Consider the following 12,910-nt stretch of genomic DNA (forward strand, 5'->3'; position numbering starts at 1 on the left):
CTATGCAACTGTTAAAGGTACAGGAGCCCTGTCCTCCTTTTCATATATCACCCTATGTATAAGGGGATAATGTTTATCTCCCTGTTGTGAAAAGCATCACCAATTACGATGAAGAAGAAGAAGAAGAAGAAGAAGAAGAAGAAGAAGAAGAAGAAGAAGAAGAAGAAGATGCTTATCGGCTGCTCTTCCACCAAAACTCTCAGACCACCTTACAAAAACAAAGCAAGAAAGCAATAACACGCTTACTGGTTGCTCTAGCTTGAACCCCTGTTAAAGGCACAAGAGCAGGCCAGGGCAGTCTTTCTCTGGTCAGCTGGTAACCCTAGTCAGTGCAAATGAAGTAGGGATGTACGAGGCAGGGGCAGGCAACACCTGCCTGGGGAGGTGGAAAGTCCCCCTCACCCCAATTTAGGAGGGGGATTCTGTTCTCCCTCCCCCCTTTTGTTGCACCCCTGCCCAGGAGCATCCCTACTCCTCCTTGCAGATGAAAAAGATCGCCCGCAGGCAGCAACAGCAGCAGCAGCAGCAACAGGAACAAGAGCAGCTGGGGAACCCTCGCCTGGGGACAGGAAGGGGAAACGGCCGAAGCAGCAGACAGAGCAACGAGGACAGTGAAGGTAACGAGAACTACCAACAACTCCAGGGCGTCTGAATGACCTGGGACTAGAGAGGGACAGATCCGACTATTTCCAGTCCATGTCAGTTTTTTCATGCGTTCATCTGTCCGTCTGTTCTATCCCATTTCCGCATTAATCAGTTACATTTTTAATAATCGGCACAAAAACTCATATTTAAATGCACATTTCAATGTCTTTTCTCACAACATCCATACTTTTTTCACAAAATCCATCCATGCATCCCACCCACCCCCCTTCTCAAAGTATGCAAACAACCCATGAAGAGAAGCCATGGTTTGTTGCTGGGTTGTGACCTATGGGTTGTTCGTGATTTATCAACCATTGTTTGTTAGTGTAGCTGAGTTCATACAACACAACAACCCTTGTTTCAACAACACCCCATGGTTCAATGACAACCCATATGCAACCTTGAGTGTGGGGGGGTTGTGCTGTGCAAACCCATTCACTCTCTGACTGCTTTCACACAACCACTGCTGCCCATCCAGGCTTATTTAAGCCACTGTGGCTTGTGGCTCATGCCAGCACATGCTGAGTAGTATTTGAATATTCAAGCTGGTATTGGAGCTGCTTTAGGATTGCAGGTGGTTTGTTAACCACACCAACAAGCCACCCTCACTGAGTTCAGATGACACGACAAGCCACGGTCACTGCTTGTATATTCAAACTGGCCACATGCACGAGTCTCAGCTCATTGCGGCTTATTTATCTGCTTGATCCTGCGAACAGGCGCCCTGTTTTAGAGAAGGATCTGGGACAGCAAGTCCCATTTCAGAATGTTGTTTGTTCTGCTCTAACACTCTTTATCTGATTGCCCACAGCAAATCTCACAAGAACAGACACACAGATATAGGGAAATAAGTTGCCATAAATATCCTCAAGCATGATCTTCCTGGATTGGGGAGGGATCCCCTCATGGCAATGGGATTCCAGCCTAGATTGGTCCCCCCCATAGGATTTCCCAGCGTTCCCAGTAAAGTGCACCCTTCTTTCCTGCACCCCTCCCCCAAGTCAGTTTTTCCCCATCTCTCATTGCTTAAGGGCGAACTGCTTTGGAGAGGATGTGAGAACCAGGTATTACAAAAGCGAAAGCGTTCGAAGTCATCCAATTGCTTCTTTTTTTCAAGCAGTGCTATTCCTAAATCCGAAACATCTCTTGATCTGTTTTTACCTCCTTCTCCATTCGTTTCGGCTTCACCCTTTGCTCCATAGATGGCGCCAGCGTGCACGGGATAGACGGGCTCATGGTGCCCTACTCCAGGATCGCCCAACAGCAGATGCTTCCCCTGGATCAGAACAGCTACAGCACGGACTTGTACCGGCAAGGGCTCACACCGCCCCAGTTGCCAGGAGACCACCTGCACCCCTATGGTGAGCCCATCTCTTCCAAAACTCACTTTCCATCCTTGCTCCCCTCTAGCCGTCTCTAGATATAAAACGCGAAAGCAATGCGTGGCACGTAGCAACGCATGGCACTCTGGAGGTTCCGAGCTAAGAATTTTGTGTTGCTAGACAACAGGATATATAAACACGGTGTGGGAGGGGGGAGCTGCTGGGAGGGAATGGAGGTGGAGTGGCTGGGAGTGGGAGAACCCAGGGAGGTGGCCAGAAGGTTCGCTGGCACGTGTTGAGGCCTCAGGTAAGCCCCACGGGTCAGCAGGTAGGTGAGTGGGGGGCAGCGGCTGGTGGGGAGGTGGCGGCATTGAAACATATCATTGCTGAAGTGGTTCAGGCAGAGGCCTCAGAAAAGACCTGCGGATCGGCGGGGAGTCGAGCAGGGGGGCAGCTGCTGGGGATGAGGGGTGAGAGAGCATCTGGGAGGAAGCTGTGGGCAGTGGCTGGGAGTGGGGGAGCCCAGAGAGGAGGCTGGATGGCACATGGAGGCCTCAGGTAAGTCCCACGGGTCAGCAGGCAGGCGAGCGGCTGGGAGGGAGCAGTGAGGAGCAGCTGGGAGCAGGGGGGTGGGGGAGTCCAATGGACTCCCAGTCGGCCCAGCACCCAGCTTTTCCAGGTGCCTGAAGAAAAGACAGACAAGTGTGATACTGAGTGATAAAACACTAACGTGCAGATGATCTCTGCACGAGCCAAGATGGTTCTTATATATTTCTCCTTCCACATACCCATGCACCAGCCTTCCCTACCTTGGGGCCCTCTAGATGTGTTGCTGGTTAGGAATGATGGGAATTGTAGTTCAACACCTCTTGCGGGGGCTGCCGTTTATAGGGTTGTTGCGAGTGTCCAACTGGGTCCATGAGGGCTGCGGAGCCTCTGGCCCTCACAAACCCAGTCCAATGCACGTGGCATGAGCGCAGACCCATGCCCAAGCACTCAGCAACTGCCTGCCCTGGCTTCCAGTATCATGGCCTATTCCCCACCCCCTGTATTAATGGCAGCCACCATTAATGCAGTTGGGGGGGGGGGATGTACAATTTTCAGAGCCTCTAGAAATCCCACATTTTCCCCCTGCTTGCCACTGCCAATGAGGCCTTAAAGGTCGTAGTAATGCCAGGGTAAACCGCCATTAATGCAGGAAGCCAGGGCAGGTGGTTCCCAAGTGCTGGTAGGTGGTTACTGAGTTCTCACAAGACTTGCAAGCTCTTGGCAGACGCTCACGTGGCCCGGCTTGCAGGGGCAGGTAGCAGCGGGGGTGCACTTGCCAATTTCACCCTCCCTAGCCATATACTATTTGACTCCTTTCTGATGTATTTGTAGGGTGTCATCATATGGTGCTTCCAGAAGATGGCAAGCAGTTGTTTCTGGCTGACACTATACTAGTGCTAGCCCTGTTCAACCTACTGGTGATTGCATATTATCTGGTCTCCCTGAGAAAGGGACAAGTAGCCATCTCCTGTGCCAACAGCACCCTCTCCATCTTCTCCTGTTGCTGCCATGTCCGTTACTGCTCTGTGGGGAGGGTGTCCCCTTCAAAAGACCGTGTGTGAACATCTTTGGAGTGTACAGTAATGTTTTATTTGAAATGAAATTGAATATTCCTGTGCACTCTGGGATAGATGTGCACACGTGGCCTTTTAAAAAAAGATTAAAGCAATAATGAAATTGACAAGGCTCCCCACCACCACTCCCTCCCACTACCACCACATGACACCACACATACATACTGGCACTGGGAGACAGTCTGGAGAAGTTAGGTGAAAATGACAAAGCGTTGCCAATTTCACCAGCAGAAAGGTAGGCACCCCTAGGACTGAAGAGAGAAGATTTTTAAAAAAACCAATGAGTGACACTCCATCAACTCAGATGGGACTGTAGCGCTGTAGTCAGTTCACACCTAGAAAGGCTGCACTGCAATTGGTAGTTTAAAAATAAATTGATAAATCAGCACTTGATTGGGAAAAGGGATAAGAACAGGCAAAAACATGACAGTGTCTCAGTTTGAGATGACTCTCAAGTCAAGTGCTGATTTATCACTGGCTAATAGACCAGTGTTGTGTGTGCTTTAGTTAGTTGTGTGCCTTACACATGGACATCCGAGGGCCTGCTCCTGGTGGTTCCACATAGATCCATCCTCTGATTGGAATCCACCAGGGGAAGAGCCTTCAGCGTGGTGGCGCCCCTCCTGTGGAATTCCCTGCCTCTGAAGGTCAGGCAGGCTCCGACCTTGTACTCCTTTCGGCGCCTCCTGAAAACACCTTTATTCCAAGAAGCCTTTCTTTAACATGCAGCCTTGGATTTCTGTTTTTGCTTCTTTTTAAATTTTGTTTTAACTATTTTATTCTGTTTTATTTTCATTTTACCTTGTACACCGCTCTGAAATTTTTCAATGGGGAGTGGTATATAAATATTCTAAATAAATAATAATAAATAATAAATCCACTGTGTTGACTTGAAACCTCATCTCATAGAATCATAGAATAGCAGAGTTGGAAGGGGCCTACAAGGCCATCGAGTCCAACCCCCTGCTCAATGCAGGAATCCACCCTAAAGCATCCCTGACAGATGGTTGTCCTGCTGCCTCTTGAATGCCTCTAGTGTGGGAGAGCCCACAACCTCCCTAGGTAACTGATTCCAGCATCGCACTGCTCTAACAGTCAGGAAGTTTTTCCTGATGTCCAGCCGGAATCTGGCTTCCTTTAACTTGAGCCCGTTATTCCGTGTCCTGCACTCTGGGAGGATCGAGAAGAGATCCTGGCCCTCCTCTGTGTGACAACCTTTTAAGTATTTGAAGAGTGCTATCATGTCTCCCGTCAATCTTCTCTTCTCCAGGCTAAACATGCCCAGTTCTTTCAGTCTCTCTTCATAGGGCTTTGTTTCTAGACCTCTGATCATCCTGGTTGCCCTCTTCTGAACACGCTCCAGCTTGTCTGCATCCTTCTTGAATTGTGGAGCCCAGAACTGGACACAATACTCTAGATGAGGCCTAACCAGGGCCGAATAGAGAGGAACCAGTACCTCTCGTGATTTGGAAGCTATACTTCTATTAATGCAGCCCAAAATAGCATTTGCCTTTCTTGCAGCCATATTGCACTGTTGGCTCATATTCAGCTTGCGATCGACAACAATTCCAAGATCTTTCTCGTTTGTAGTATTGCTGAGCCAAGTGTCCCCCATCTTGTAACTGTGCATTTGGTTTCTATTCCCTAAATGTAGAACTTGGCATTTATCCCTATTAAATTTCATTCTGTTGTTTTCAGCCCAGCACTCCAGCCTATCAAGATCACTTTGAAGTTTGTTTCTGTCTTCCAGGGTATTAGCTATCCCACCCAATTTTGTGTCATCTGCATATTTGATCAGCGTTCCCTGCACCTCCTCGTCCAAATCATTAATAAAAATGTTGAAGAGCACTGGGCCCAGGACTGAGCCCTGCGGCACCCCACTCGTTGCCTCTCCCCAGTTTGAGAAGGTTCCATTGATAAATACTCTTTGAGTCCGATTCTGTAGCCAACTGAATTTCTTGGAAGGGCCGCTTTTGGGTCTTCTCCTTGATTGGGTAGTAGACTCCGATTATCATATTCTTTTTATTCCTAGCCCCATTTATTTTAATCCAGACGCTCTCGACGGGGCTCCCAGTCTCATCCGCCTGTATTTCTGTGCAGGGATAGGTATTTTTAACATATAGTGCAACTCCACCTCCCTTTCTATTTCTTCTGTTCTTTTTGAACAAGTTATATCCTTCAATTGCTATATTCCAGTCATGGGAGTCATCCCACCAAGTTTCAGTTATACCTATCAAGTCGTATTTGCCTTCATGTAATAAGAGTTCAAGTTTATTCTGTTTGTTTCCCATGCTCTGGGCATTAGTATATAGACATCGAAGACCATGTGTTTTCTAGTCTGGCTTTGTTCCTACCTTGTTGCAGACACTATTTTGGGACACTGTTGGAGCTGTTCTCTGTACTGTGGTGCCTTGGCCTTCATCCCTTGTTGCCTCGGGGTTTACGTCTCCCGCCCCCGTAAGATTCAGTTTAAAGCCCTCCTGATCAAGTTCTTCATGCTGTGGCCAAACTCATTCTTTCCAGCCCTTGTGAGGTGCAACCCATCCCTTGCCAGCAGTCCATGTTCCAAGTAGCATAGCCTGTGGTCCCAGAATCCAAAACTCTCACGACGGCACCACCTTCGAAGCCAGTCGTTCATCCAGAGTATTTTTCTTTCCCTTTCTAATCCTCTTCCAAGAACCGGGAGGATGGATGAGAAAACTACCTGGGCCCAAAAGTTCTTCAGTTTCCTTCCCAGAACTTCAAAGTCTGAAATGATTTCTTTGTAGCTCTGCTTGGCGACATCATTTGTTCCCACATGGATGAGAAGAAAGGGGTATGTGTCCGTGGGCTTTATGAGCTTCGGTAACCCTTCAGTCACATCTCTAATCTGTGCTCCAGGGAGACAGCACATCTGGTGAGTCCATGGGTCTTCACAACATACTTGGGTTTCAATCCCATGCAGCAGGGAGTCTCCCACAACGACTACTCTTCTCTTCTTCTTGGTTGACCTACCTTCTGCCTCTTGGTCGCTGTTGCATGGTGTCTCCTGTACTTCTTCCTCTGCAAACTGTCCTTCAGTCTTATTCTCCAGAAGCTGAAAGCGGTTGCTTAACTCCAATGGTTCCACCGGTGCAGAATGCCTTCTAATTCTTCTGCTCCTAACTGTCACTCTTTTCCAGGGAGTTTCCTCTTCATTGGCTTCCCTACCCTCAGCATACTCCACTTCTGCTTCAGCTGGCTGTTGTTCTTCAATCTCATGTGCTTCTTGTTGCTGTTGCAGTTCCACCGTTCGGTCTAAGAACTCCTCGACTTCTCTTATTCCTTGGAGGGTGGACACTCGCCGCTCAAGTCCTCTCACTTTTTCTTCCAAAAGTGCCACCAGCTTGCACTTGTTGCAGGTATACGCCATGTTGAGCTCAGGCAGAAACACGAACATTGCACACCCTTTGCAGGTCACCACCTCTAGGAGCTCCTTTCCATCCATATTGTCGATTTCTGCTTTGGTTTTTTTCCTTTTTGATTATAGTGGAATTGCCTTTGCTTTGTTGTGTCCTCTCTGAAGGTACACAACTATATGAGTATGTCTTAAGGGAAAGTAAGATCTTTTTTTTCTTTTCTTTTCTTTTTTTGGTGGTGGTTTTGTGGGTGTTTTTTCTCTTTGTTTTTCTTTGGTTTTCCCACCTCTTTTTTTCTTTTTTCTTTTTAATTTTTTATTATTTTTTATTTTTTATTTTTATTTTTTATTTAATTTTTTTTTAGAGGCCTCCCCCTTGACCTCCCCTGCCGAACTCCCCCTGTCAAACTCCTGTTTGCTCTTCCTGTTTGCTCGCTCCCTGGGAATCTGGCTTACTTTTATAGCTCCTACTTGAGCTGGGCCAGCTGCTCTTCCCTGCTCCTGCTCAGCAACAAGTCAGGAACCAGAATGAGGTCACTGAAAGGCCAACAACAATCAACAGCAATCAGGCACTGATTGCTGAGTCCAACTGACAATCAGGCCACTCCCCCTTCAGCTCCTGCAGCAACTATCCACACTGACCCTCTTACTCAGCACTCAGGAGCACATGGCAAGCACACGGCCTCTTTGAATTGGCAGCCTCCTGGGTTTCCTTGAGGCTTCTCTTCTTCCACTTTCCTTGGTCTCCTCTTCCCCTACACTCCCCCTGTCAAACTCCTGTTTGCTCTTCCTGTTCGCTCGCTCCCTGTTCACTCGCTCCCTGGGAATCTGGCTTACTTTTATAGCTCCTACTTGAGCTGGGCCAGCTGCTCTTCCCTGCTCCTGCTCAGCTCCAAGTCAGGAACCAGAATGGTTCTCTCCTAAGTATCTTTTATCCTCACTTTCTCTTCTCTTTTCTCTCCTTCCCTGTCCTAGATTCAGAAGGCGTCTTCCATGACATGGACAGCGACACCATCGGTCACTTGGGTGATTGCCTGCTGTCGGCGGCGGAAGCCAACCTCCTGCAAACCCGAGTGGGCAACCCCATTGACCGGCTCTACTCCATGCAGAGCTCCTACTTCACCTCCTGACCACGGGGGTGTTCTTGGCTCCTCTTCCACCCAGGGTGTGCCACTCTGGGCTTAGAAGGTGGGAACAGCGTGGAAGAGCAAGACCGATCGATTTGGGGGTGGAAACTCTTTGGACTTTGCAAAACAAATCAGGCACATAAAGCTGTCAGGCCTTTGCGTGCTGATTCTTCCTGGGTGCCAAGTCTTGGAGGACTTTGCTACACTGCCTTTCCCCATCCCTTCGCCCAGCGTCCTGTAGATGGACAATTTCACATTGTGTAGCTGTACTTAGAGCAGTGTGTTTGTGTTTAAAACTGGAGGGCATTGAAGCTAGGTTGACACACCATCAGCAGAGACGGGAGGTCTAGCTCTCGGTAAAGACAAGGTGTCCAGTGCGTTTGACAACACTCAAAATTCCAACTGTGCCCACTAACTTCAAAGGACCATGAACCCCTGTATTACATGTTACTATTATCTCTAAAGCAAAATTTGTTTTAAGACTGCAAATCTATTTTGGGGATGCAAGGCAGGGACCTGTGGAAACGACATGAGAAGCAGGGGCATCCAAACAGTACTGTGTCCAGATGGCTTTCACTTGAAAGTTGCAGAACCGTTTTTCATAGCCCAACGCTTGAGAACAGTAGTAACTTTGGACTGAATGGAGTGAGGGTGCTTGCAGAGGGGTCTCACCACCCCATACATATTACATCTGTCTTCTGTCAGAGAGACCCCGTTCTGCCAGCCCTGCAGCCTGGACCTTGTTCAAGACTCTGAAAGGCTGGATGTACATTTGAGACCACCATCCTTCCAGTTCATGAACTGCTTGTTAATGCTGCCTCCTCCTTTTGTTAGGCCTAGGGCAAGCCACTCACTCCAAGCCTGGCTGCAGCTAGAAGCCACAGTAGTTCTGCGTAGGGCGACTGGGAGTCCCTGCCGTCTGTAGCCCATGATCCACTATTTCTGTTTGGAGGTCAAAGCAGACCTGCTCTGAAGTTGCAATTTGCATCCCGTTTCACAGGATTGTCCCACTGAATTAAATCAGGGGTGCAGAGCCTGTTTCAGCCCTCAAACCGAATTCTATTTCAGAGCTGCTCTCGGGGGGGGGGGGGGGGGAGGGGCACATCCCAGTGGTGGGAGGAGCTGAATGCAAAAGAAGCAGGGGCAAAGATACCAATATATTTTAGCTTAGAGCTCTTACTGCCAGACAGGTGTTTAGTTGTTTCAGGAGGGGAAAAACAGGAAAAGTTGGGAAACCACCAGACGATCAGCAGGTGGACATCTGGGGATCCCAGCAGGCTGGATGGGTCCCATGGACCTGAGGCTCAACACCCCGAAATTAAATGGAACAAACATGGAAAAGTGTGTGCATGCTCTGTAACGAAGGCTGAAGGCTGTATTGGCCCAATCCACGAGGATGTTTGGCCTGAGCAACCTGGAAAAGAATGATTGGAACTAATGTGGCATGCACAGAACCTCCAGGTGAATTGTGCTCTCTCTGTAGGTCTATTTTGCTCCTCTTCCCCAGAGACATTTGCACTAGGTTAGGGTACAATGTGAGTTTCGAAAAGTATTTGTGAAGCAAGCACACATCAATGGATGCCCTCCAGACGTCAAGCCTGCTGAAAAGAATCTCGCCTTTTCATGCCCGTCGTGATCCAATGTTGTGTCGTGCTACTAATGTCTTTTGCATGTGCATTTGGAAATTAAACAACAAAAATCAAAACACAGCCTTCCTAAAATGAACTGTCTGTGCTTTTGGCTCCTCAGAATTGAAGCCGAGCATAGATAAAATTCCAGAAAAAGCCCACTGCAGTATTAAACAGGGTTGGGGTGCCCTTTGGTAATGCCAAGACGTGCCATTTAACTTGAGCATTTAACTTGAGCACTGGTGATAAACACAGTCCTCAGGTCAGCCCAACTTGGGTCTAGCAGAGCCAATTTCAGCACACTAGCCACGTATGGCAAAAACCAAACTTTTGCTGCCTGCTTTAGACCGCAACAACAGGTGAGTTGTTAATTCCTGGCAGGCCACACTATATAGCTGTATTTGGTTTCATGGGGCACAAGGTGTACAAACCTACCTCAGGCCATAGAAAACTACTCAAGAAACCAACGGGTGAAGACAGCAGGACTTTGAGGAGCCCAAAGTTGATCAATCCATGGTGGAGTCACAACACACGGTTTCAAAATAACACACGCACTTCCGGCGGCCATGTTTCAAAATGGTGTAGAGAAAGTTTTCATCTTGGCCTAGCTCCTCCACCCACCCACCCCCATGGAATACTCTTATCAGTATCCTGAGATGGGCCTATCTAGGCCATTGTAGAAGTTCCATTCACACATATCTACACCACTGCTTCTGTGTTTTCAGATTAAAGTCTTTCACACATAACCAGGAAGAGCTACCTTTAGAAGCACAATTCTTGGAACCTGGCACAGCTGCACACGCACCAAGAGTCATACTTCAGCAGCCTCTGTAATATTACAAGAGATTCTGGGCAGCCAAACCCTGATGGGCACAGAGCAGCCCAGAGTGAAGAGGCACATTTGCTCCTCGCAAAACCAGGCACATGCACCCTGCAAAGCTTCTTATACATCCCTTCTTTCACCCAATAAATGAGCCACTCATGGCTTCTCATTCATTTTGTACATACAGGCCTTCATCTTCCCTCCCAGCCACACTTCTTTTGGCAATATTACAACTTGAGCAGTCAAAGCAGAATAGTTTGCTGTCATCATCATCATCATCATTCTCTCTCTCTCGTTGCTTTGCTTTTCATTATTTGGTCTTTGGGGCCTGTACATGCCCCCTCTCAAGTGCTAGATTGCACAACTATTCTGCTGATTTGCTTAAAAGGTGAGTAACTGTCCTGCTTTGGCTGTAGCAGGCTCTAGATGCCATGTTCAGGTTATAACAGGTGGTTTAAGTCCAGAGAGCTACAGCTATTGGGCGGTATAGAAATGTAATAAATAAATAAATAAAGGCAGAGGTCAGAGCCCAGGCAGACAAGAGGATCAGGCAACAGCAGGTGTGGTCACGATAACCAGCAAGCGGTCGAACACGGTCAAACAATCAGGTACATTACGCAATCCAGAAGCAGAGTCATTAGGTAGCCCAAAAGGTCAGGAAACGGCATCAGGCAGAGGCACAATTCAGGAGACAAGATACAAGGCAGGATGCTGTTTCAATGTTGGCTGGTTCTAGTGAAGGCTTTTAAGCCCAAAGCCTGCTAGGCCCCACACAGAACTCAGCTTGAGTAATCAGAGCTCTCCTTTCAGAGCCCTACTCCTGAGGAGTTACTTTCTCCTGAGGAGACCTGTTCGGCAGGTGATCACTCCATCACACGGGCCTTACTAGCCTGTTGCTTGAGGCGATGACGCTTCCGGGGGTCAGGAGGTTGCTCAGCTTCTGCCTCAGAGCAGAGACCCTTTTTCTTGACAGGGCTGCACCTGCAACCACCTCCTGTGGGTCTGATGGTGGTCTCTGGTCTGGGGTGCCCTGGGCTTGTGGGACCTCTAGCTCCCCCCATGAGGACTCCTCAAGTAGGGGCCTGTCACTAACTGGCAATATGGTTACCCATAAGGACACCCCCTCCCACTACACAACATGTGGACTGGATAGCATGTCATCTCCAAAAAGAGACAGGAGGGGGAATGGAAGAATTGGGCCAAGCAGGGGGTGGGCAGAGTAGCACGAGGCCACTGGCTCACTCCTCATCTGGGTAAGACTAAAAGGACCATAAAAGCAGCCAATGCTTTTATGGAGGAGCCCTGCTGGATCAGACTATCGGCTCATGTAGTCCAGCATTCTTTTCACACAACCAGCTACCTGTGGGGGAAAACTGCAAATAAGGCAGGTAGTGCAATCGCCACCATTGAAAAATTCCCAAAACTTCCTGGCGTGACACTACACCAGCAGCACGGTGGGAAATTTAAAATGGCAGCCGCAAACCACCTGGCACTGATTGCTCCACTGCTGCTGGCTGACACTGCCAGGGAAGCCCACCGGGGAGCCCTGATACAGGAGGGGCCCCTCAAAGGGCACCTTGCTGAGGGCCCACTCAATTCTGGAGTGAGCCCCAAGCTCACACTCTTGAGTACTCTCCTTTCCCACACATATATGGTAACCCAGAAGAACATACAGGCCTTCACATGGGAGGTCTTCCTTGCAAACCACCTTAGGCACATGGAGGGAGATGCACCCACTCCTTCACCACTGGAAGAGGATCATTCTCTGGGTAAGACTGAAGCAGCCCACAAATACGTGATGGGGTAACATTTCAAATTCCCGAAGGCTTTCTTTACTCTGTCCGGCTCCTCCGTTCACCCTGTTTCATGCCCACCTCGTTTGCGACTGGACATAGGCCAATCAAAACCCACGTATGCGTGCACAAAAGGAATGCGGTCCCTCCACCGTCCTTTGCCCATTTCAGAGCGGCATTCCCTCTCCCCCGAGGAGACCGTCGACACCAAAGGCCACGATGCTGATTAATGGGCCTTCTCAATAGCGGGCGAGAAGCAGGGTGTAAAATGAGGACATTTTTCCGGATGAGGAATGAAAGCCAGAGTCGGCGTTTTGCTTGTTCTAATCTCGGCACGCCGGTTCCGCTCGGCAGGAGACCGCCACCGCAACCTTGCAGAGCGACAGTTTGATGCAATGGTCTTCCCAACCAGTTTTGACTTCATGACTCGGGGGAGTTGGAACTCGGGGAGAGAGAGGAGTCAACAACGAAAATCAATGGCCCTTAGCACTCCTGCCCAAGGAACCCACCACCCATTTCTAATATTAATTAATTAGCTTCCACATAACCCATCTGGGAAAACAAGAGCATTCCG

The 12,910-nt window shown here is 48.8% G+C and overlaps 2 protein-coding genes across 2 annotated transcripts in view; one reads left to right on the forward strand and one right to left on the reverse strand.

Annotated features, from left to right (window-relative positions):
- LOC134394106 (LIM homeobox transcription factor 1-alpha-like) overlaps positions 1-8,095 on the forward strand; it is a 109,562-nt gene extending 101,467 nt beyond the window's left edge. Inside the window, exons 6-8 of the mRNA XM_063119281.1 lie at positions 461-617; positions 1,848-2,006; positions 7,941-8,095. Coding sequence (XP_062975351.1) covers positions 461-617; positions 1,848-2,006; positions 7,941-8,095 — 471 coding nt within the window. The remainder of the gene's footprint in view (positions 1-460; positions 618-1,847; positions 2,007-7,940) is intronic.
- The window catches only part of CHCHD5 (coiled-coil-helix-coiled-coil-helix domain containing 5), a 474,014-nt gene that overhangs the window by 452,487 nt on the left and 8,617 nt on the right, over positions 1-12,910 (reverse strand). The window lies entirely within an intron of this gene.

The sequence above is a fragment of the Elgaria multicarinata genome, chromosome 3, assembly GCF_023053635.1.
Source record: "Elgaria multicarinata webbii isolate HBS135686 ecotype San Diego chromosome 3, rElgMul1.1.pri, whole genome shotgun sequence".
Taxonomy (NCBI): Eukaryota; Metazoa; Chordata; class Lepidosauria; order Squamata; family Anguidae; genus Elgaria; species Elgaria multicarinata.